Source organism: Eptesicus fuscus, chromosome 12 (assembly GCF_027574615.1).
Source record: "Eptesicus fuscus isolate TK198812 chromosome 12, DD_ASM_mEF_20220401, whole genome shotgun sequence".
Taxonomy (NCBI): Eukaryota; Metazoa; Chordata; class Mammalia; order Chiroptera; family Vespertilionidae; genus Eptesicus; species Eptesicus fuscus.
In genome coordinates, this window is record NC_072484.1 from 55,209,529 (window position 1) to 55,234,537 (window position 25,009).

The following is a 25,009-nucleotide window of genomic DNA, read 5'->3' on the forward strand; positions in this document are numbered from 1 at the left end:
ATTGCCATCAAACTCTAGAGCTCCATATGAGACTTTTTGTTAAGGGTTCTGTCCACCTGGTAGCAAGTTCAGGTGGTTTAGAGTGCTCGTATTATCACATGTGGTTCATGTAGGCATATTACAGTAGTCTGCATACATACATTTGTTCAAGAGATTTTTCCTGTTTGGCTCTATATGCATTTTATGCATCTGTTTTGCTTTTTCTCCAAAGTAGTCACTCTAACTCATTTTTTACAGGCCAAGTTATTTTTGCTACTACCATTGATGAGCATTTACAGCTTTGAGGCTCTATTGAAGCCTCTGAATTTTTTGTTTGTTTCTTTTGGTTACCAAACTTGTGTTCTACCATTTAAATACTTGGGAGTGGAATTATTGGATCATCTGTTAGTTATTTAACTTTATAAGAAACTACCAACTCTTTTTAACCCACTATAAACACTTATTTTTTTTCTTATCACTTGTTTTGCAGACACTTTATAAAACCCAGGTAAAGGAACTGAAGGAAGAAATTGAAGAAAAAAACAGAGAAAACTTAAAGAAAATACAGGAACTACAAAATGAGAAGTATGTTTATTTTACTTTAGAACAAGACTCAGTATTACAACAAAACATTCTTAACTTAAAATTTAAAGATAGATAGTAGATGTGCCATTATTCTGATGGCGATGGTATAGCAAATCATGTTGGGTTCATTCAAAACAAATCTAACTAGATTTAGGCTAACGTTTACCTTTATGGTGAAAAAGATAATTTTGTACATTAACACTGTAGCAATTGTACAGAGATTCACTAAACTGGGACAGTAAATTGTTTTCAAGGGTCTCTTAATTTTCTTTTTTTTAATTTTATTTAAATCTTTATTATTGAGAGTATTATAGATATCCCCCCGTTTTCCTCCATTGCCCCCCTGCACCCAGTTCCCATCCTGCCCCAGGCCTTCACCACCTTATTGTCTGTGTCCATAGGTAAAGCATATATGCATGTAAGTTCTTTGGTTAACTTCTTCCCACCTCCCCTCCTTTGTTTCTTTTGAGATTCGTCAGTCTTTTCCATATTTCCATGACTCTGGCTCTATTTTATTCATCTGTTAATTTTGTTCATTGGATTCCTTGTTTTGTATATAAATAGTTCAATAGTTCATGCTGTACTCACAAGTAATTTTATGTTACATAAAGGTATTTAAATTCTTCCTCATTTGAAATTAACCTATTATGACGGTTAATTTTTATTGCATATGTGCCTTAGAAAGAGAAGACCTTTAAAGCTAATTAAGTGAAATTACTTCTCATAGCTAGTGTCAGAACAGACACTGGAACTAGTTTTCTGACATTGTTATATTCTCTTTTCATATAACCACATTTGAAATTAATTAATTAATTTATTTATTTATTTATTTATTTATTTATTGTTAGTCCTCACCCGAGGATATTCTCCTTTGATTTTTTTAGAGAGTGGAAGGGATGGGGAGAGACAGAGAAATTGATGTGAGAGAGACATATCTATTGGTTGCCTCCCACAACCGGGGCTGGGATTCGAGCCTGCAACCCAGGTATATGCCTTTGACCTGAGGAATCAAACCTGAGACCCTTTAGTCCAAGGGCCAACACTCTATTCACTGAGCCAAACCAGCTGGAGTTGAAAGAAATTTTAAAAATTTAACTTTAATGTTGAAGCAAACAAATACATAAAATAATAAAACATGCATAGTTTTATGAATTATATGATAAATATCATTATAACTACTACCCATGGAAGAGATGGAACTTTGATCTCCACCACAGAATTCCACTATATCCCCTCTCTAATTATATCTTTTTTCCTCCCCACTACAAGAGTATCATCTTTCTTCCCACCACAAGAGTATCACAGTTATTTGTTGAAAGAATGGATTATTTATCCTATATATTTTTCCTCAGTTGTGATTTTGTTGATTTCATTTCCATAGTTAATTGAATATTTTCATCCTCTTTCTATGTTTCCTACAATTCAGTAGTTAAATTTATAGTTGTGCTGTCCAGTGTGGTAGCCACTAGCCACATGTAGCCATTTAAATTTAAAGTTTAATTCATTTAGCCGAAACCGGTTTGGCTCAGTGGATAGAGCGCCAGCCTGCGGACTCAAGGGTCCCGGGTTCAATTCCGGTCAAGGGCATGTACCTTGGTTGCGGGCACATCCCCAGCAGGGGGAGTGTAAGAGGCAGCTGATCGATGTTTCTCTCTCATCGACGTTTCTAACTCTCTATCCCTCTCTCTTCCTCTCTGTAAAAAATCAATAAAAAAAAAAATTAAAAAGTTTAATTCATTTAAATAAAATTAAAACTTTAGTTCATCATTGTACTAGCCACATTTCAGGTGCTTAATAGTCTATATGTGGTTAGTGTCTACCATATTGGACAGCACAAGTGTAGAACATTCCATCATTATAGAAAATTTAATTGGACATTCCTAATCTGGAGGCTTAATCAGATTCAAATCTGATCTTTAGAGGGGACAAGACTGCCTCATATATGACTTTATAATGTCTAGCTTCCTATTTGTGTTGTTAGTAATATTGACATTCAGTGCTTAGATCCTTAACATATTAGATGGAGTCTAAAGTAGGTAGAGAGTTACGTTTCCTGGTTAGTCCCTGTGATGGTGATGGTAGTAGCCTATCATTTGTATGGTGTTCACGGTGTAATATGTGATCCCAGGTTGTGTGCGTTTACTATGATAGGAGTACCCAATCTACTGTGTGCTGTATTGTTTTAGAGGATTGACATGTTTGCCCCTGTTTGATCTATTTAATAGAAATATATTTATCATTACTATTATGTTAACCACAGTCCTTCATGCCAGTGATATAATTATTAGTAAGTTATCGTTTTCATTTTCAAGTGCTTCAGAATCTAGGCTGACAGATACAATTAATGTTGATGACTATGACAAAGTGCTATTGGAACATACTGAAGGTATATACCTCATCATGCCATGTGGGATTCAGAGAACATTTTCCAGGTGACAACTAAGAAAAAGAAGGATTTGCCAGGGAATGGGGAAGGGAGAAGTATAGGCAAAAGCCAATCTGTGATTTGGACAACAGCAAATAGCTTAGTTTACAAGTAGGGAGACAGTTGGTGACAGGTAATACTAGAGAGAAAAACCTGAGTCAGATTACAAAGTACGTTGTGTGTCATGCTAAGGCATTTGGAATTATCAAACATTGAAGACTGGGAAGTTTTGCTTCTGTTGTTCTGTTGCATATCTACATTGCCTAGTTTAAGGCCTTGCAAAGAATAAGTATTCAATAAATATTGAATGAATGAATGAATGAAAATTTTAAGCTAGGGATTGACAAGATGGTGTTTTAGAAAGCTCCACTTTTTAGAGTAAAGAATGAATTGGAGTGAGTCAAAGTTGGGTAGATATAAGGTGTACACTTATATAGCCATTGAAGTAATCTAGATGTAAAATTACAGTTGAAGTTAACAATAAAAGAAGAGGCAAGTGCATGGGGAAAAATAGGAAAGTAGAAATAGTAGGACTTGTGAATTTGGATGAGTGGGGGTGAAGATTAGGGAAAATTTCAGGTCGACTCTCAAGTTTCTGACCAGAGTAATTGTGTTGATGGTAATGCTAGTACCAGAGTTAAGGAACGCCAAATTGTGAAAAGAGGGGAGACGATATTATTTCCATTTCAGACCTATTGAGTTTGAGGTGCCTATTGATGTCCAAAGAGAAATGGATACCAGAGAGTTGCGTTTACTGCTTCAGAACTCAGAGAAAAGATAAGGGCTTGAAGCTGATTTGACAATCCTTGCATACTGAAACCACTTAGATGACATTTGTTAAGATAATTATGTATATCAGAGTTTATAAACTCATGAGCCTATGATACCATCCATACATTTAGCTGGGTTGAAATTAGTTGGGTCTAAGTATGGTACATTCGTTGTGTGAGTTGCAATGATGATAACAAAATGAAGAGTTTATGTCCCAGTTTCCACCACTTGTTGCCACATGGTAACACTGATCCAGTATTTCAAGATCTGATTTTTTTAAGAGAAGCCAAGAATCTCAATTTTTATACAAAATGTTGGCCCAAATGTATTTTGAGTGTGTGTGTCTGGAGGGAGGTAAGGGGGCACTTATGTAGACTCATTTGGCCCCGTGCAGTAAGTTGTAACCCCCTAGTGTATGATTAGAAGACTTAAAGGCTGAGGACAGATATCTCTTTCCTGTACTCTTAAGTACTAGGCAGAAGAAGGGAAAGTAAAAAGTCACCAGTAATACAAGGAGAAAACCACAGTGAGGATATCACAAACAATAGGGAATAGAATATTTCAAAAAAAGACAAAATGATTTAAAGTGCCAAGTACTCAGAAATGTCAAGAAAAAATAAATTTTCCATTATATTTAAGGTTGTTAGGTACCTTGGTGAGAACAGTTCCTAAATAATGATGAGAATAGATACTACATTAAGGTGGATTGAGACAAATGGGAAAAATAGAAGTAGAGACAGTGTGTAGATAACAGCTACATTGACCTTACTATTTAGCAAACCTGTCAGTTACACTCTTGCCTCAGGGCCTTTGAACTTGCTTTTCCCTCTGCCTAGATAGAACAGTTTCCTTTGACTATCTACATGGCTTGTTCCTCTACCCTCTTCAGATCTTGGTCTAAATGTCATCACAGAGAACCCTTCCCTGAATACCTTTTTAAAATTGCAAATGTCCCCCACACCAACCCATTATATTACAGCCCCAGTTCTTTCTTCCATTTTATTTTCCTCTGTAGCAGTTATTGCCTCCTACTGTATTGTAGAACTTGCTTACTTATTTTCTTGATTGTTTTTCCACCAAATTGAGCTCAATATTGGAAGAATTTTCAAATGTTTTGTTCTGAATTCTAATCTATTGCTATATGCCTGGCACCTAGAATTGCAACTAGAACATTGTGGATGCCCAATAAATATTTGTTAAATTAAGAATTCAAGAAAACGTGGTTGTTAAGGCAAGGAGATAGAGCAGTAGCTAAAGGAGAGTGTGAAGGAGAGCCATTTCTTTTTAAAGATAGCAGAAATTTGAGCATCTATATATATAAAACCCTAAGCGACCGGTTGACCGTTTGACCCGTCGCTATGACGTGCACTGATCAACAGGGGGCAGATGCTCAATGCAGAAGCTGCCCCCTTGGTAGTCAGTACACTCCGACAGCAGGAGCACCACTCAACTGACCAATGGGTGCCAGATGCCGAGCTCACAGGTGGCGACGCAGCTGCAGAGGTGTGAGCCTCTCCTGCCTCTGCAGCAGTGCTACCAAGCAGTGGCGGCAGCAGGTGCACCAGGGCCGGGATGAGCGGGAGCGGTGTGGCACCTGGCCCAGGCTCAGGCTCTTCCCTAGCCGCCTGCCACTTTGCGCACTACTACATCCCTCAGGGGGTTTTGGACTGCCCCCGAGGGGTCCAGGATTGTGAGAAGGCACAGGCCAGGCTGACGGATTCATGCATCGGGCCTCTAGTCCTATATAATAAGGCGGTAATATGCAAATTGACCCTCATGCCCTCACAAGATGGCTGCCTACGACCATGCCGGCAGGGGGGTTAGTGAGGGACGACCAAAAGACTGAACGAGCAGGCTGTGTGGGGTGACCAGGCCAGCAGGGGGTTTAGTGAGGGACGACCAAATGACTGAATAAGCAGGCTGCATGAGGCGACCAGGCCGGCAGGAGGGGGGGCAGTTGGAGGCAACCAGGCCAGCAGGGGGGGGCAATTGTGGGTGACCAGGCCGGCCGGGGGGGCAGTTGGGGGTGACCAGGCCAGCGGGGGGGGGGGCAGTAAGGGGTGACCAGGCCAACGGGGGGGGGGGCAGTTAGGAGCGACCATGCTGGCAGGGAGGGGGCAGTTGGGGGCGACCTGGTTGGCAATGGGGTGCAGTTAGGAGGAATCAGGCTGGCATACAGAGGCAGTGAGGGGCGATCAGGCCGGCAGGCAGGTGAGCAATTAGGAGCCAGCGGTCCAGGATTGTGAGAGGGATGTCCGACTGCTAGTTTAGGCCCAATCGATTGGGCCTAAACTTGCAGTCGGACATCCCCTAAGGGGTCCCAGATTGAAGAGGGTGCAGGCTAGGCTGAGGGCCCCCCCCTCCCATGCATGAATTTCGTGCACCAGGCCTCTAGTATTTAAATAAGATATGGGAAGGAAATCAGAGTGGGAAAGTTGCACATCTATTCTTTGATTCAAACAAAATTTCTGAGCACTTTCTGTGAGCCAGAGACTTTTATAGGCATTTGGAATATATCAGTGAACAAGAACAAAGCCCCTGCCTATAGTCTTACAACCCAGAAGAATCGGGAATTATTCTAGTTCTTTAAGGAGATGGGGAAGGAAGATGAGAGATTGGCCTTAAACATCAGTAAAGACAGGTCTGTCACTATGGAGAGTTGTGAAGAAAGCCTGGATGAAAATAGTTACAGATAATTTTATCCTAAAGCACCTTATCATTTTTTGCTTTCTTTTGCAATATTATATAGAAATATAATTTGGGATAAATAGGTTTTCTTGCATTTTAATGAATAACTTCAGTACTTTATTCTGAATTTGATGTCAAGTGGTAACTCCAAATGAGAACGTTATCCACCTGAAGCCTGTAATTTAATAGCACAGAACCACCCTTATTATTCATAGGTTTACCAGTGGCAATATTTCCTATCTTTACCTAATATATTAATTAACCTACTCTTCTAGACAACTATTTTATATCTCTCTTCAGATCTTCAACAACCTTTCCTCATCCTTAGCAAATGGTCTTGCTTCCTTGATGTCGGAGAACATCTACTCTCCCTCATCACCATTTCTACTAACCTATCTACATCTGTACCTCTTAACTCCTGCCTTCCTTTTAATTGATGTAAATGGCCAAAATGTGCTTTTACCTAAAGGTAGCCCTTTTATCCTATCGCTTGTTGTCTACTTATAAATATTACTCCAGTAATTCTCTTATCTTTCCTAAATCAATTTTTTCTTTCTATAATCATTCCTGTTGTTCTTTAAATCTACAGACTAATACCTCCTTAAAAAAACAACACCATCTTTTAACTGCATATCTACTTCCAGCTATCCTCTCATTTTTCTGTTTCTTTTTATAGCAAACTTCCTGAAAGGGGCATACCATTTCTCTTCAGGTCCTCTTCCCCCATTGAGTTAGTTTACTTCAGTCAGATATTTGCACTCACTCTACTAAAACAACCCTTCTCAAGGTCACAGGGAACTTCCTAAAGTTAAATACAATAGTCAATTCTGAGTCCTTATTTAACAGCAGCAATTGACATAGTTGATTGATTACTCTCTCTTGACAAAAGTTCTTCACTTGGCTTTGTGACTTCACGGGTATTTTCCTCTTATTGAACTGGCTACTGTTTCTCAACCTCCTTGCTCCTTTGTTCCTTCCCATCTCTGAGACCTTTAAAGTTTGGAGGACCCAAGGGAGCATCCCTACTTGTTCTTATCCAGCCTCATAACTTTAAATAGCATCAGTGTACTAGTATATTCTCCCCTGAATTCCAGGCTTGTATATTCAGCTGTCTATTTGACATCTCCACTTGAGTACTTAATAAGCAGCTCACATGTAACATGTCCAGAAAAAATAACTGATTCTCTCACCTTGCCTACCTGCTCCTCCCTGTCTTTTCCATTTCAGTATTAGCAATTCTATTATTCCTAGTTATTTAAGTCAACTACTTGAAATCATCCTAGATTCTTTTTTTAAGATTCTACATGCAGTCCATCAATAAGTTCTCCTAACTATAACTAAAAAATATGTCCAGAATCTGATCACTCATTTGTACCATTTACCAATCTGATCCAGAATGCCATTTCTAATCTTGATTATTTCAACACTTTCCTAACTGGTATCCTGCTTCTGCCATTGTCCCCCTAGTGTCTGATCTTAGTCCACCAGCCAGAATTTAAAAAATAGAACACAGAATAAAAGCCAAAGTCCCTTTGTTGTTGTAGAAAGGCTTATAATGTCTGTTCTTCTCTCCACCATCCCCCTGCCCCTTCTCTTGCTGTGTCTCTCACAACTTTCACCCATCTCTCATTCTATTCACATTAGCTTTCTTCAGACCAACCTTAGGGCATTTGTTATTAGATGTTTCCTCTGCCCAAACACTGTATTCCCAGCTACCTACATGGCTTACTCTCTTATTTCATATCTCTTCTCAAATGCATCTGAACAGAAAGGACTTCAAAATAATGACCACATTTTATGTAGCAACCACATTCTTCCATCTTTTTTTTTTTTTTATTCTTCTCTGGCATACTGTATATTACTTCATTTTGATAAATTGTCTGTATCACCCTAATAATGTATGCTTTCTAAGACCAGCAACTGTATTTCTGCTGCATGCCTTAATTCCTTGAACAGTGTTTGGCACATGCTAGTGTTCAGATAAATATTTGTTGAACAAATGAAAGAATATATATATACTAGAGGCCCAGCACGCACAAAATCGTGTGTGGTTAGGGTTCCTAGGCCTAGCCTGGCCTCCGTTGCTGGCCTCTGCCGCCCTGCGACGCTACGTAAAGCTTCCCGTCCCAGGCCGCTCCGTGATGCTCATGGCCCCTTGACTGCTCTGTGAGGCTTCTCCCACTCTGCCACTGCTCCGCGAGACTCCCCCAACCCCCCATGCTCCGTGAAATTCCCCCGCCACTGCTCCGCGAGGCTCCCCCCTGCCCCTTGACTGTTTCGCAAAATTCCCCCCACCTGCGACTGCTCCACGAGGCTCCCCCCACCCCTTGACTGCTCTGCGAAGCTTGCTGCTGCCCCACGAAGATGGCTGCTGGACAGTCCGTGAAGCTCCCCCCGCCCCGCGACTGCTCTGCGAAACTCATTGCTGCCCAGTGACTGCTCCGCTAAGCTCACTGCCGTCCTGCAAAGCAGCCCGCTGCCACAGCCACCGCCACTCAACAGCCCCCAGTCCCGCCCGCCACCACCCCCCCCCCCCTTCATGGCGAGTGGCTCGGGGGCCGGGGGTAGGGGGGACCGAGAGGTGCTCCATGCACTTCATGGTGACCGGTCGTCTGTTCGGTCGTGATGGCATCTGGCTCTCTATATATTAGGATTTTTTAGTTATTACAGTATGACTTTCTCCTTAGGCCTGAGACAAAATTCAGATTTGCATCACTTTCTTAGTAGAAAACAGGTGGAAGGCATTCATTTAGCAAACATTTATTGAGCCTGATATATACAGAGGGCACAATCATGACCAGAAGAGCTTATAGAAGAGAGGCTCTTTGGGAAAAAAGATCAGGCAAACTGAAGTGATCTCTGGTCCTGATCTGATTGTCAGTTCTGAAGACTTAAAAGTGTAATTCTCAAGGAGTTTTCCCAGAATAGGTTATAGTGGTTTGTAAATCTTTTCATAAGACTTTATAATCTCATTGAATTTCAGAGCTGGGAGGGACCTCAAAAATACTTTAGTTTAACCCTCTTATTTTACAGAGGTGATTAACTTGAGTTCCAGGAAGTGTAAGGAACTTGTCCAGTGTCCCTGTCAATTAGTTAGTGATAGAACAGGGATAAGGGTGAGCAGGCTGGAGGAGGTTAATGGGGAAAAAAGGAGGACTATGTAATACTTTCAATAATAAAGATTAAAGGGGGGAGAGAGGGAAGAACAGAGATAAGGGCTTAAGGTTTGGCCTCCTGATTTACAAGCCAATGACTTTTCCCCTGTGCTACCTTCCATTCCAAATCCACAACAAATTCCTTTTCAAAAGTAGACTACTTGCCATTGCTTTATTATCTTTTCTTAGTTAAGCACAATAGCAAATTATTGATTATTAAACATTAAAGAGTTCTTTACTGCCCTGGCCAGGTGGCTCAGTTGGTTGGGGTGTCATCCGATACACCAAAAAGTTGTGGTTTCGAGTCCTGGTCAGGGCACATACCTAGGTTTTGGGTTCAATCCCCGGTCGGGGCACATATGGCAGGTGACTAATCAATGTGGGAGATAACTAATTAATGTATCTCTCTCATATCGATGTTTGCTTCTCCCTCCATCCCTCCCATACCTTCCTCCCTCCTCCCCTCCCTTTCTCCCTCCCTCCCATTCCTTGCCTTCCTCCCTCCCTCCCTCCCTCCCTTCCTCCTTATTTAAAAAAGTCAATAAAAAAAAAAAGGATGGCTCAGGTTCTCTAGTAGTAGTTGGATGAAAGATGTGCTAAATCTCAGGTTCTAGAAGAGTTGATTTTGAGCTCAGTCACCCTTTGAGAGAAGACATACCAGCTCGCGTGATTTCGTGAACTATAAGAATGTTCATGGCAATCACTGTGCAGTAGTGAAGAGTTTATTTGTATCTGTTTCTCTTATAAATGTATTGCAGAGAAACTCTTGCTACTCAGCTGGATCTAGCGGAAACAAAAGCTGAGTCTGAGCAGTTGGCTCGAGGGCTTTTAGAAGAACAGTACTTTGAATTGACCCAAGAAAGCAAGAAAGCTGCCTCAAGAAATAGACAAGAGATTACAGATAAAGATCACACTGTTAGTCGGGTAAGTGGTGATAAGAGGTTATATGACTAAAATTTTAAATAAAAATAGGTTACATCTTAAAGTTTAGCATGTGAGTGTGTGTGCATGCATGTTTACAGTGGTCAATCTGTATTCATGTATAAAATAGTTTATGTAACTCAAAAGAATTATTAGGGATTGAAATGGTATTCATTGTATTGGGGATTTTTTTTTTCTCCTTTTGGCTGTAGATGTTAAAATATTTTATGTGAAGAAATGCTTAGTTTAAGTTAATTTATTGTATTATTTTCATACATTGGAACTGATTAACTTCTCCAAGCCTCAGATTCTTCATCTATAAAATAGAAATACTAATATTCTTCAGAATTCTTATGAAGATTAAATTAAATAATCTACATAGAGTGATGAATAAAATCCTAAAAGTAATCAATCAAACATTTTAAATTGTCATGTTCATTATCATTCAGGTGAAGGAACTGAGACTCAGAAGGATCACAAAGCTAGAAAACTAAATGGAAATTTTCTAGTTTCAGTCTAGTTTTCTTTCTATTACAATATTTTCCTTTTCTTCATGTGTATATGTAAGTGTATTTGCAAGCATACACACACACTCTCTCTGGAATAATTTTTGGAAGCTAACAATGTTTTTAACTATTTTAATTTAATTATAATTACATATTTTAAACTGGAAACCAGGCATATTTATAGCTAAGCAGTGACAGATCTGTTTTCATTTAGGGAAAAATGAAAGTATTTTTTTTTAAGGTTATTGCTTTAAATATAAGACTAGCAAAGAGATTATAGCTTAAACTTTTGTGTGCTTTGTTTAGCTTGAGGAAATGAACAGCATGCTAACCAAAGATGTTGAATTATTAAGAAAAGAAAATGAAGAGCTCACTGATAAAATGAGGAAATCAGAGGAAGGTATGTGGGGTTGTTGTTGTTTTTTTAAGCATAACATTAAATCCGTTCAGAGTAAATCTTTAGCTGTTTACATTATGTTTTAGAAATGTTTGTTTTCATATGTTAATAACTTCTTTAGCCTTAAGAATTATTTTAGTAGAACTTAAATAGTCTCACTCTTAAAAAATAAATAAGGTAAATCTGTGAGGTGATGGATATGTTAACTCAATGGGGAAGGGAGGAATTCTTTCACAGTGATTATATGGGGTGGGCAAAAGTAGTTTTACAGTTGTGAGTATGTGAGTTTATTTTTGTATTATTATTTATTAATTATTGTATTATTTATTTGTATTACATTGCTGATATGGAGTGCAGAAATTAAAGTAATGCCATACAATAACATTTTATATAAATTGTTGACAGATTATAAACAGAAGAAAGAGGAGGAGATCAGTAATCTTAAGGCTGCCTTTGAAAAGAATATCAGTACAGAACGAACTCTTAAAACACAGGTACATGTGCTCAGTCTTTTCCATGTTTGTATTTGAGTATAGAATATTCAGAAGTTAATATTTGCTTTTTATGCACTTTTTCTTAAAACTGAGGGCATAATCCCTGACTGGTTGCTCAGTGGTTAGAGCGTCAGCCTATGGACCAAGGAGTCTTGGGTTCAATTCCTGGTCAAGGGCACACACCTCAATTGCAGATTTCCCAACCCCAGCAGGGGTGCATGTGGAAGGCAGCCAATAGATATGTCTCTCTCACATCCATGTTTTCTCTCTCTCTCCCTCCCCTCCCCCCTCCTCCCCTTCCACTCTCTCTGAAAATCATTGAAGAAAAAATATTCTTGGGTGAGGATTAAAAAAACAAAAAAAATGAGGGTATAAGAGTCAGGCTTTTCATTGGAACAAATAATGCAATAGTTTTTCTTCATTAAATAAAGAAGATTTATTCAGGAAATAGGATTTCAGTTGAGTTAAGAAAGCTAGTTTGTCTAGTCATTTGACTAGAAAGAATATTTTAGATTGTACAGAAGACTCTAATTTACAGTTGTAAAATTTAATGAAGGGAAAACATTGACTGAAGCCAAGAGAGAAGAATTGGGAATAAATAAGAAACTATAGGGGTGGATATACTACTTTGTACTTAATGCTGCAGCTAAATCAGATTTTTTAACACTAAAACTTAATATCCTGTCATTTTATAAAGGTATTCAATAGTTTAAATTCTTTTAAGATACTGTGTACCTCAGTTGATTTTTACAGTAAAATAAATATTTTCTACCACTATTGCACTCTCCCTCTTAATAATCCTTTATGTTGCAACTAATCTTCCAAAAACTTTTTATCTGTTGAAAATTTTTCAGTGGAGGTTTTTCTTACCTTTATACCAAACAGAGCATAAAGAAAAAGGTTGACATTTATTACAGAAAAATATAGGTCAGTGGAGCCCAAAACAGTTTAAGTTGGAAAAAAACTAGGAAGAATATTTACAGAAAATATAGATAAATATATAAAGAACAACTTCAAATAAGAAAAAGTTTAATAGAAGAAAAAAAGGGACATTTGAGAGAAAAAGAAACAGTGAAGATCTTTGAAAAGCTCAACCACAATAATAAAGAAATAGAAATTAAAATGAGGTATCTTTTTGACAGTCAAATGGGCAGATTTAAATGAGATGATACTCAGCTTTGGCACCAATGAATGTAGGGAAAGTTTATTTACATGCTTTAAGAGTGAAAAAATAGAAATAACCAATCACTCATACTATTAATAAATCATGATACATCCATACAGTGGAATGCAAAGGAGCCACAGAAAATAAATGAAGTAGGTTTACATATATATGTAATCTACTTATATACAGAGAAACATCTAGAAGGATATATACCCAGAAGAATAAAAGAAAAGAGAAGGCTTTAGCAGAGATGGTCTTTGAGGGGATGATATTTATAACAAGGGCTTTCCACTTCCTTCATAATATTAGTATATCTTTGTATTTGATTTTTTTATAATATGTTAGATTTATGATTAGAAAAAAACAAATATTCATTTATAAATTTAATGAAGTAAGCTTTTACTGCATTAAATTATTCGAGAGCTCCTCATCCTAGATGGAACCTTATCTACATGGCAATGATAGTGGTTAGAACTTCTTTTCTCTTTTTTTCTTTTTAATTTAATAAATCTTTATTGTTCAGATTATTACAATTGTTCCTCTTTTTTCCCCCATAGCTCCCCTCCACCCAGTTCCCACCCCACCCTCTGCCCTTACCCCCCCCCCCACTGTCCTCATCCATAGGTGTATGTTATTTGTCCAGTCTCTTCCTGCACCCCCCACACCCTTTCCCCCCCAGAATTGTCAGTCCACTCCCTTTCTATGCCCCTGATTCTAATATTCACCAGTTTATTCTGTTCATCAGATTTTTTTATTCACTTGATTTTTAGATTCACTTGTTGATAGATATGTATTTGTTGTTCATAATTTTTATCTTTACCTTTTTCTTCTTCTTCCTCTTCTTAAAGAATACCTTTCAGCATTTCATATAATACTGGTTTGGCGGTGATGAACTCATTTAGCTTTTTCTTATCTGTGAAGCTCTTTATCTGACCTTAAATTATGAATGCTAGCTTTGCTGGGTAGAGTAATCTAGGTTGTAGGTTCTTGCTATTCATCACTTTGAATATTTCTTGCCACTCCCTTCTGGCCTGCATAGTTTCTGTTGAGAAATCAGCTGACAGTCGTATGGGTGCTCCCTTGTAGGTAACTGTTTTTCTCTTGCTGCTTTTAATATTCTCTCTTTGTCTTTTGCTCTTGGCATTTTAATTATGATGTGTCTTGATGTGGTCCTCTTTGGATTCCTTTTGTTTGGGGTTCTGTGGGCTTCCTGGACTTGTAAGTCTATTTCTTTCACCAGGTGGGGGAAGTTTTTAGTCATTATTTCTTCAAATAGGTTTTCAGTATCTTGCTCTCTCTCTTCTTCTGGCACCCCCATAATTTGGATGTTGGTACACTTGAAGTTGTCCCAGAGACTCCTTACACTACCTTCATATTTTTGGATTCTTTTTTCTTTTTTCTTTTCCGGTTGAGTGTTTTTTGCTTCTTTGTATTTCAAATCTTTGACTTGATTCTTGCGATCCTCTAGTCTGCTGTTAGATCTCTGTATAATATTTTTTATTTCAGTCCGTGTATGCTTAATTTCTAGTTGGTCCTTTTTCATATCCTCGAGGGACTCGCTAAATTTATCGGCCTTTTCTAGAAAATTCTTGAAAAACCTTATAACCCTGGTTTTGAACTCTATATTCAGTTGTTTGCTTTCTTACATTTCTTTCATTTGTGATCTGTTTCTTTGTCTCCACATTTTGGCTGCTTCCCTGAGTTAATAGAGTGGCTTTGTGTGCTAGGTGTCCTATAGGGCCCAGTGACTCAGCCTCCCCAGTTACCTGAGGTGGACACACTTGGTGCACCCCTTTGTGGGCTGTGTGCACTGTCTTGTTGTAGTTAAGCCTTGATTGTTGTTGGTATCACTGGGAGGAATTGACCTCCAGGCCAATTGGCTGTGAGCATCAGCTGTGTCTACGCTGAGAGAACTTCTGTGCTGGAGACAGCCTTATGAGACAAGACTTGCAAAAGCCTCTGTGCTCAGCTTGGATGGGCGGAGCAGACAGCATTGGTTTCCCGTCAGCCCTGCCCTAATAGGCCCCTGGGTCTCAGTGTCCTGTAGTAATCGCGGCCAGCACCTCTGAGAGAAAGCTGCCCTCAAGTTCCGCCCGCTGCCGGACAGTCCAGTTTCTCCCCGAATGAGTCTGGTTCCCCAGAGTCTCGCCTGGAACTGGAGTTCAGTGCAGTCGGGAGCTTTTGTTTCCCTCCTGCTTGAGAAAGCCAGCCGCGTACTCCGTTGCCAGTCCTCTCCGCGTATGTTTCAGTACCTCTGCCTCCTGCAGCTCCTCTGAGTTTCAGTGTGATTTCTTTCCTCTTTCCTTCTAGTTGTAGAATTTCCACTCAGCCAGCCTTCCTGTAGTTCTGGAAGATGTTCATTTTGTCTTTTAGTTGTAGTTTTGAAATTGTTGTGCGAGGCAGCAGTTGAGGTGTTTACCTATGCCGCCATCTTGGTTTCTCAGGACTTCTTTTTTCTATGTTAATGGACAATCTTTTATTTAGCACTAGTGGCCCGGTGCACAAATTCATGCATATTAAAAGAGAATTAATTAGAGGAAATATTTTAATATTGCTATTTGCCCTTTCACTATAATAGAAACGTCAGAGATGAAAGAAAATTAGTAAAATGTATATGAAAATCTTTCTCCTGTCAGAGGCTGTGGTGCGCTGCGGGACCCAGAGTCAAGTCCCCGCCCACCCATGCACGCCTTGAAATCACGCAATACCCAGACCCAGCCGGCCCCACCCCTGTCAAGCCCAGCTGGGTGGGGGGGTGCAGCCTCAGGTCCTCCAGCCCAGCACTGGGTGGGGGGGAAGCCTCAGGTCCTCCGGTGCACCCTCAGTTCCCTGGCCCGGTGCCATGGCGAGGGGCGTGGCCTCAGATCCCCTGGCCCAGCACCGGGGCGGAGGGCATGGCCTGAGGTCCCCTGGCTTGGGCTGGGGCGGGGAGCATGCTTTGAGGTCCCCTATCAAGCCCCACTGGGTGGGGAGTGTGGCCTGAGGTCCCCTGGCCCAGGCCGGGGGTGGGGGTGGGCACGGCCTGAGGTCCCCCGGCCTGAGCCAGGGCGGGGAATGTGGCTTGAGGTTCCCCGACCCAGCGCTGGGGCGGAGGATGCAGCCTGAGGTCCCCCGTCAAGCCCCACTGAGTTGGGGGCGCAGACTTAGGTCCCCTGCCCCGGCCCAGTGCAACGCATCCTCAGGTCCCTGCTGATTGCTCATTAAGGCTTGTTCCGGGAACTCACCCTCTGCTGTGGGCGCAGCCATCTTGTGTTACGGAAATCCCCCCCACCTCCACTGTGGGCGCCGCCATCTTTGTTGCGGTGTTTCGGTCAATTTGCATATTCCCTCTTTATTAGATTAGATTACTTAAGGAACAGGTATTCCATGACATATGTTTTACAATTTCTGTAGTTAATTTCACATGCTTTTAACAGTTCTCCTTTTGAATATATCTTTTTCCATCTTGTAAAAGATGTTATCCTCAACTATATATTTACACTAGAGGCCCAGTGCATGAAAATTGATGCACTGGAGTGGGGGTCCCTCAGCCCAGCCTGCTCCCTCTCACAGTCCAGGAGCCCTCAAGGGTGGGAGGCCACACGATGATCAGGGGAAGGCAATGCCCCATCACACCTCTACTACTATCACTGCCGGCAGTACAAGCCTGGGCTGGCCTTGGTTACCCGAGCCTCGGGCGGCCCTGAGCAGCTGGGCAGCCACCATCCGAGGCTTGCCTGCGTCTCGGGCGGCCCTGGGCGGCTGGGCAGCCACCATCCGAGGCTTGCCTGTGCCTCAGGCCAGCTCTTGCCACGCACCTGCCGCCCCGGTGGGGCTTAGGGGACTGGGTGCTGCCATCTTGTGGCTGTGGGCACCGCCATCTTTGCGAGGGTGTGAGGGTCAATTAGCATATTCCCTCTTCATTAGATAGGATTTCCTTTCACTTTCAAAAGAGTCTCAGTGTGGCCTGCCTACTTTGCCCTGTCACCTACTTTCCTACTTGTCCAAAGGGAATCTTGGGCCTTTTTGCCATGTACTGCTTCCTCTAATTGTAATGCCATCTTTGCCTCCCCTCCTTCATACCATTTTTTTGCTTATCCACCTTCTCTTTGTCTCTTAAGAAACATGTGTGGACCCATATGCAGGTCCATGAGGAAGCCTCCCCTACTTCTCCAACTCTCAGTTAGGTACTACTGCTATAGCACCCTTACATGCCTCTTTCTTCTTACCACTCTGCTGAAATGCTTACTTGTCTGGCTCCTCCACCAGACTAGAATGCCTTTGGGGCATATCTGTATTTACCATCTTTATATCTAGTACCTAGCAGAGTACCTACATACAGTATAATAAGTGCTGGATAATTGTTGAATGCTAAATGACTTTTTCAAGCTTATCTGGTTTTTACATTTGAGCAATGAGATAAGTCAGTAATTGTTGCTACTTGTGCTACCAATTATCATGTCACAACTTTCATTAGGTTATCCTAATTTTTATGCACAAAAAAGTCCTCCTTCCTAATTTTGAAGAAAAAAATACATTTTTAGTGGAAATTTGAATTGGATGGCTACACTGAAATTCTTACTAATAATATCTTAATATTTCAATAGGCTGTTAACAAGTTGGCAGAAATAATGAATCGAAAAGACTTTAAAATTGATAGAAAGAAAGCTAATACACAGGATTTGAGGAAGAAAGAAAAGGAAAATCGAAAGCTACAACTGGAACTCAACCAAGAAAGAGAGAAATTCAACCAGATGGTAGTGAAACATCAGAAGGAACTGAATGACATGCAAGCGGTAAGGTTTGTGTGTGTATGCACATGGAGGGTTATTTTCTTAAATTGTTATTGCTGAATATGCATATTATTCTTGTTTATATTAGATTTTTCATATAAAAATGCATATTTTGGTTTATACTCTCCACAATTTGATTATTATTACCCTAATATGAACCATGATCTTGAAATAGAAAGATGCTGTATTGTCTGTTAACCACTATATCTTGAGTAATTTTTACCCATTAGCATCTACTCTTTGGTTTTAGGCTGAAATTGAGATATGGCTGGTATTATCTATATATATAAAAAGCCAGTGACCATCACAGCCATAACAACCATAACGACTGGTCACTATGATGCCCACTGTGGCCAGCGAACCGCCCGATCAGGGGGTGGGGCCAGCTGGCCAACCTCGTGGCCCCTCCCCCCTGCCTCCCTACCCCTGATGGGACTCTTCCCACCCCAATCAAGAGTGGGCCAATCAAAAGTTGAGAACATGGCCAAATGCCCCTTCCTTTCCCCCAGGCCAGCCCCATCCCCTATCAGCCTACCCTACCTCGATAGGCCTGCAGCCCCTCCCCCCCCCCCCCCCCCCCGGCCAGCCCACCCCTGATTGCACTCCCCAACCCCAATAGGGGGCGGGGCCAGCCTGCCAACCTTCTGAAGCCCCTCCCCTGGCCTGATCCCACCCCAGGTTAGCCCCCCTTCCTATCAGGAGCAGGGCCGGCAGGCCAACCACCCATGGCCCCTCCCCCAGGCCACTGGCTCCCTGATTGGCACCCCTTACCCCATTTGGGGGCATGTCCAGCCGGCCCACCCCCCCACAACCCCTCTCTATGGCCAGCCCCACTCCCAATCGGCCCCCCACCCCCAAACGGGGGCGGGGCCTGCCGGCCAATCGCCCACTGCCCCTTTCCCCAGCTAGCCCGGCTCTGATTGGGCCCTGATCGGGGCAGGCCAGCTAGCCAACCTCCCGCCATCTCCTCCTCCCGACAGGCCCAGCCCCGATCCGCCCGATTGGGGCAGGGCCGGCCGGACCCCGCCCATTCACGAATTCGTGCACTCGGCCTCTCGTAGTGACTATAATTGGAATAGAGGTTTTGGTTTATTGGAGCTATATTTTATATATTTGGTATATTTATTTTCTCTAATTAGGACTCACTTTTCTGAAATCAGAATGTCAAACTTAATTTTTTGATATGTTCTTGATTGTTAATAGCACAAAATTGAGAACATGGTCTCTGGTCTTAAATTTAGATCCAAGCATTGACTCTATCATTTAAAATTCTTACTGTACTGAGAAGCTTTCTCTACCCTTTAAACTATTTCATTTGGAACCTCCCCAAAGCATTTTCTATTAACAAGTGTTTCTTTTTTGTTTTTTGATGCTTTGTATTTTAAAAAAAATACTCATTTAAAGCAAGGAGAAAAGGAGCTTAACCAAACAATGTGTTCCTGAGGAAGAGAACTTCCTTTTGTATAGTCAGATCAAAATCTGTAATAGTAAACATTCATGAAGTTTTCAGTAAATTTTTCAATTACTTATTTATAGTTCCATCAATTTTTAATTTCTAATGTTGGAAATTTATTCTTGACTCTTTATATCATCTTGGTATTTTTCAAAAATAGCAATTGGTAGAAGAATGTACACATAAGAATGAGCTTCAGATGCAGTTGGCTAGCAAAGAGAGTGATATCGAGCAATTGCGTGCTAAACTTCTGGACCTTTCGGATTCTACGAGCGTTGCTAGTTTTCCTAGTGCTGATGAAACTGATGGAAACCTTCCAGGTAAGAATATTTCTATTACTTCATTCAAGTTTGCTTAAATGTCGTGGGAATTAATGTGTGTTTCTTTCATTTGGTATTCTGCCTCTTGTCATTTTGTCCATGGATCCTTAAGAGGGAGTTTGTTTCTGAGAGCCAGTCTCTTGGTATTTGTATACTTAGTGCACTTTATGGAATAAAATCAGTCATAAGCTATGTTAGGCTATTATAATAGATCGGAGAGGCTATATCTGAATAGAAACCTGAAGAACTTTATGAACCTATTTTGAGCAGCCTAACTTCAAGGTGAAAGTTAAAGCTGCTGCTGCAGCTCTTAATAATTTTTTTTTTTGTATTTTTGTGCTAAAACTAAGAACTATACTTAATCAGAACCACAGCAGCCCTATATAGAAGCATACCTAATGTAGTAGTGATAAACTTTAGTCAGACTTTAAGTTTCAAATTTAGAGAAATAGATAAAAAGGTTTGGAAGATGTGGACAGGAGGCAGGGAGTCAAGTAAAGACAAAGTGCATAGCTAGGACTTTTTTTCTGTCTTCTTTTCTCCAGTGGAGAATCATTTTAAAAATAAACACAGCTTCATTCTTGGGTTAACTGTAGAGCAAGCTGTTGTACATGTCTTTTTAAAAGAGATGATCAATATACATATTACAGGTTCAAAAAGAAATGAAGTAGGTTATATATTTATTATATATGTATATATGTGTATTAAAACTTGCATTACAAATTTTAAAGGCATTCACACACACATTTGGCATACTATACATTCTTAGTTCAAGGTTTGGAAGTTTTGTTTACATTGTCATAAACTTGAAAATATTTTAATTAGTGTATTTCCTGAATAATGCATGAATACAAAGATATTTATGAAGCAACATGTTCGATATTATAAGGATGTTATTTTAACTGATATTACTTGATATAAGAAATGTGATAAACTACTTAGAAAATTTTTTGTTATCATTCTTGGCCAATAAAGTGAGACTTAATGTGGGAAGCAGCTCTTATTTGTATACCGTATAATCCCTGTCCTCATTCTTTTGTAGCTTTGCTAGCTCAAAATCAGATATTTGGAAGGATAGGGCAGGTAATGAATATTTCTTATTCCAGTGGTCAATAAATTTCTTCTCTTTTCTCATTTTTGGCTCTCTGAAACCTCTTGTCTATTGAGAAACTTGTAGGTGCATATTTTTATCAGAGGATCATTTGGATTTAAAAGGAATCTTCGGTTGTTGTTTGAACATCTTTCTAAAGTTGGACTTATTTATTAGTAAGAGTTGACTTTTAGAGGTGTTTGGCTATATTCTTTCCATTGTTGAACTGAATTTAGTGTAGGTTAAATATCCTGACCAGTTTGGGTTGTGTGTTTTTTTTTTTTCTTTATTCCCCTCATTTCCCTTTAACTTTGTTTATAATGTCTTATTATGTGTGCCTTGGTTTTCTTTGCATTAAATTAAACATTTCAGAGACTGATCTGTTTAGAAGATATGAATTGAAAGATGAGTTTGGGGGACTTCTAAAAAGAGGAAGGTGAGCCCTGGCTGATATGGCTCAGTTGGTTGGAGTGTCATCCTATATACTGAAAGGTCGCAGGTTCGATTCCCAGTCAGGGCACATACCCAGGTTGTGGGTTCAATCCCTGGTCAGACAGGTGTAGGAGGCAACTCATCAATGTTTCCCTCTCTCTCTTCTTCCCTCCCTCCCTCCTTCTCACCTTCACCCTACTCCTCCCCCTTTCTCTCTCTCTCTCTCAAATCAATAAAAATCATGTCCTCAAATGAGGATTTAAAAAAATAAATAAAAAGAGGAAGGTGATGAGTTTTATCTTCTATCCTGGCTTATTTAGGAAGGCTAAACTCAAAGGATCATCAGATGGTTTGATTGGTAGACTTGGGTTAGGAATCCATTTAGATTTCAGAATCCGGATCTAATAAATCCACTTTGGAGTCAGTCAACAAAGAGATTTTTAAAAGTTTCTACTGTCTCCACGCTGAGTATATTACTTAAAATAGCTGGGTATGTTCCGAAATTTTGTTTTTATTTCAAAGTCCAAACTGAGTGAGGGGAAAAATTAAAAATACTGGTGGCCTGTCCCATTGCTATAAAAGGAAACCAATTAAGGTACCTCTTTCTCTATTACTGTGTTCTTAGTTCTCAAACTTATAAAGATCTCTACAGTGTTGTACACTTGATTTTCATATCAGAGGTAGAAATTAATGGATAATCTTTATCAGTATTATTTTACCGTTCTCTATTAGATATTTTGCTAGTAAATTGAAAATCTGTATTAAACCTACCGTTTTCTAGATGCCTAAAAATGGCCCCTTGCAAATAAAGTTTAAGGTTTGCAGTCATATATAGAAACAATTGTTAAAAAAATTTTACTTTATTCTTTTTTTTTTTTTACTTTATTCTTAATATTAAAGAGTTATATACTATTCAGGGATCTGAAAGATTTTTCAAAGGTAATGACTAATGATTAGTTTTACTTATTTTAGAAAATTAGTAAATGGACTTAAAATACAGACTAAAAAAAGAAAGGACTTTAAATTAAATAGTTTACTTAACAGTTAAAAGCCTTTTGAAATATGGATCATATTTTTAGTTTGATAAAATGTTCTTTTTTAAGTAGTTGGGTAGATGAACTGATATATGACTTTAATTGTTTCTTTTAGATTTCATCATTTAATATAAAAAGTCTTATTTAATTATCAAGTGTATCTAAATATCAGCTTCTATAATTTTAGTGGACATCTTATCATTAACTAGATTAAATCTAAGTTCCCAACTTGGAAAAGCTCAGAAAAAAATCATTACTTCTTCTCTGACTTATAACCCTTTGAAGTCCTTAAAAGCACTCCTTTTATTAATTTTATGTCTTTATCCTTCTTTTGTTTTTGTGACAGGTTGTAGCCCAGCATATTGTGTAAATATAAAGATTACCTTTAGGGTTAAGTTGGCCTATTGTCTAGATGACACAGACTAATGCAATAAATGCCTCTCTTTCCTTGTTTTGTAACTATTGACCTAAGAATATTAAAGTAGATGAAGCATTAGGAAAAACACTTGGTATCAGCACTCCATTAATATTCATTATAACTTATTGATTATCTGCACCATTCTTTTTCTATCCAGTTGATCTTAAGTTGTGCAATTTGAACCTTTAAATGGTAGATTTCTTTATGTGTTTCCAAGTATTTGAGCATATGAGAGTTTGTGATTTTGTCCAAATATAACCAGTGATTTGAAGCTAATCAGTGCAACTGAATTCTTAAGCATTGGTTGATTTCATTTTTTAATATCACTTCTGAATATAATTAAAATATGTTAGAATGGTTCTCTAGTTCTGTTTCTTAAGCAGTATGTGGTTTATCCAGGTAAACTTAGGTAGTCATCAGAGTTTAGCTTTGATGTTTAGATTGGCTATATTAAATATTGATTTACATATAGTTAATCTCTCTATCTCTTGTTTGGGTAAAGGAGTCAATTGCTGATATTGCAGTAATGCACATCTAATTTCTTTTTAAGTTAAAGTTGCTCTACAAATACAGAAAATGTGGTGCCGACTTGTTTTTGTACTTCTGTAGTTTGTTATTGATGATAACCCAGATTTAGAAGTTCTCAACATTTCTTTATCTGGAGAAGCTGATTTCTGTGTCTGTGATGTAAAAGATGGAATTGACTGCATTATACTTTCAGATTGCCACTTATATTACAAGTGGTCATGATTGTAAAGTTGGTCTTTATAATATTAAAAGCTGGTACATTAACTTGCATCTAAGAAGAAAGGAAATAGCCTGGCTGGTGTGATTGAGCGTCGACCTATGAACCAGGAGGTCATGGGTGGATGGATCCCTGGTTAGGGCACATGCCTAGATTGTAGGCTCAATCCCCAGTAGGTGGCAGATGATCAATGATTCTCTCTCATCATTGATGTTTCTCTCTCTTCCTCTCCCTTCCTCTCTGAAATCAATAACTTTTTTTTTTAAAGGACACAGAGGAGAAGCTAGTACGTATTTTTTGTTATAGCTGAGTATATATTGTGTGTTTGTTCAACTGTTTCTCTGAAGATAATTCACCAGAAGGAAAAACTAAAATTTTCTTCCATAACATTATTGTTTTAAATTGGCAAAAACCACATATCCTCTGTACCTTTTCTGAGCTCTAAATTTCTTCATTTAAATTACAACAAATATAAAACTGGGCTTATTTGATTCATAAAATGCCTTTGGTATATAAAATTTCTATAGGAATATTAAAATGACAGATAAAGTTATAACATGTACTAATTCATTGAAAATATAATAAAGAAAACACTGGCAGGTTAATCCAAACTCAGAACCAGAAAGAATAAATATTTTTGGCATCTATCCTCATAGAAAAAAATAACTGAGGGGGGGTATTTTGGCATATACAATTTTGTATAAATGTCAAGATTTCAATGGCTTTCATGTCTTTTATTTTCAGTGAGGAATTACTGGTATTAAATAGATTTAGGAATAAGAGGTCCAATTTTTGGAACTTTGGAGGAAAATTGTCCTAGCAATAATTCTTTGCTTTTCTAAGAGAATATTTGTGAATGATCACTAGCCTTCTGCATGTCATTTAATATAAAATAGCCCTTTGGTTGTTAAATTATAATCATTATTTACAGAGAATGGCTTAATTGGCTAACTTTTAAAAAGCAGAATTGCAAAATAATCAACAAATAGTTATCAAGTACCTACTCTATATGTCAGATGCAGTGGGGTATATAAAAGTGTTCAGCTATGGTCTCTGCACTCTCAAAACTTACCAAGGAACTACCTAAGGAAACAAAATAATTATTGATGGACTAAATAACAGCAACTAAGAAGAAAGCTGGGAGAAGAGGGGAATCATTTTGAGCTGAAGTTTCTCACTATTTCCTCTACTTTAACAAGTACAAGGGAATAACAAAAGCAAAGGACATTAAGTACATTGAAGAAGTTGGAACAAGAACATGACCCTGATTCAATTAACTTCAAAGCTTGTTAAAGGACATAATAGTATTGTGCTCTAGGAACATAAGCTCAGAAATTAGAATGCTGAGGCAAGCCTTAGAGCTTTGACATTTACTGATAAGAGTACCCTTAGGCAAGTCAGTTCCCCTTGCTAACTCTCAGTCTCTTTATTTGTAAATGGAAGATGATAATAGAACCTATCCTATCCTATATTCCTGTATTCATGGAATTACACACCTTTTTAGATGAGGTATTACTTGTAAAGCACTTGGCAAAAATAAATGTTCAGTGAATGTTATCCATTGTTATTACCTTTAATATAAACCTGAGCTCTTTTACAGCCTTTGTGTGGAAAGGGCAATATATATATATGTCTGTGTTTGTGTGTGTGTGTGTATTC

The 25,009-nt window shown here is 39.1% G+C and overlaps 1 protein-coding gene across 1 annotated transcript in view; it reads left to right on the forward strand.

The window, feature by feature from the left end:
* ROCK1 (Rho associated coiled-coil containing protein kinase 1) overlaps nt 1-25,009 on the forward strand; it is a 135,618-nt gene that overhangs the window by 99,905 nt on the left and 10,704 nt on the right. The window contains exons 22-27 of the mRNA XM_008160185.3: nt 470-564; nt 10,362-10,527; nt 11,337-11,430; nt 11,833-11,921; nt 17,673-17,861; nt 19,472-19,631. Coding sequence (XP_008158407.3) covers nt 470-564; nt 10,362-10,527; nt 11,337-11,430; nt 11,833-11,921; nt 17,673-17,861; nt 19,472-19,631 — 793 coding nt within the window. The remainder of the gene's footprint in view (nt 1-469; nt 565-10,361; nt 10,528-11,336; nt 11,431-11,832; nt 11,922-17,672; nt 17,862-19,471; nt 19,632-25,009) is intronic.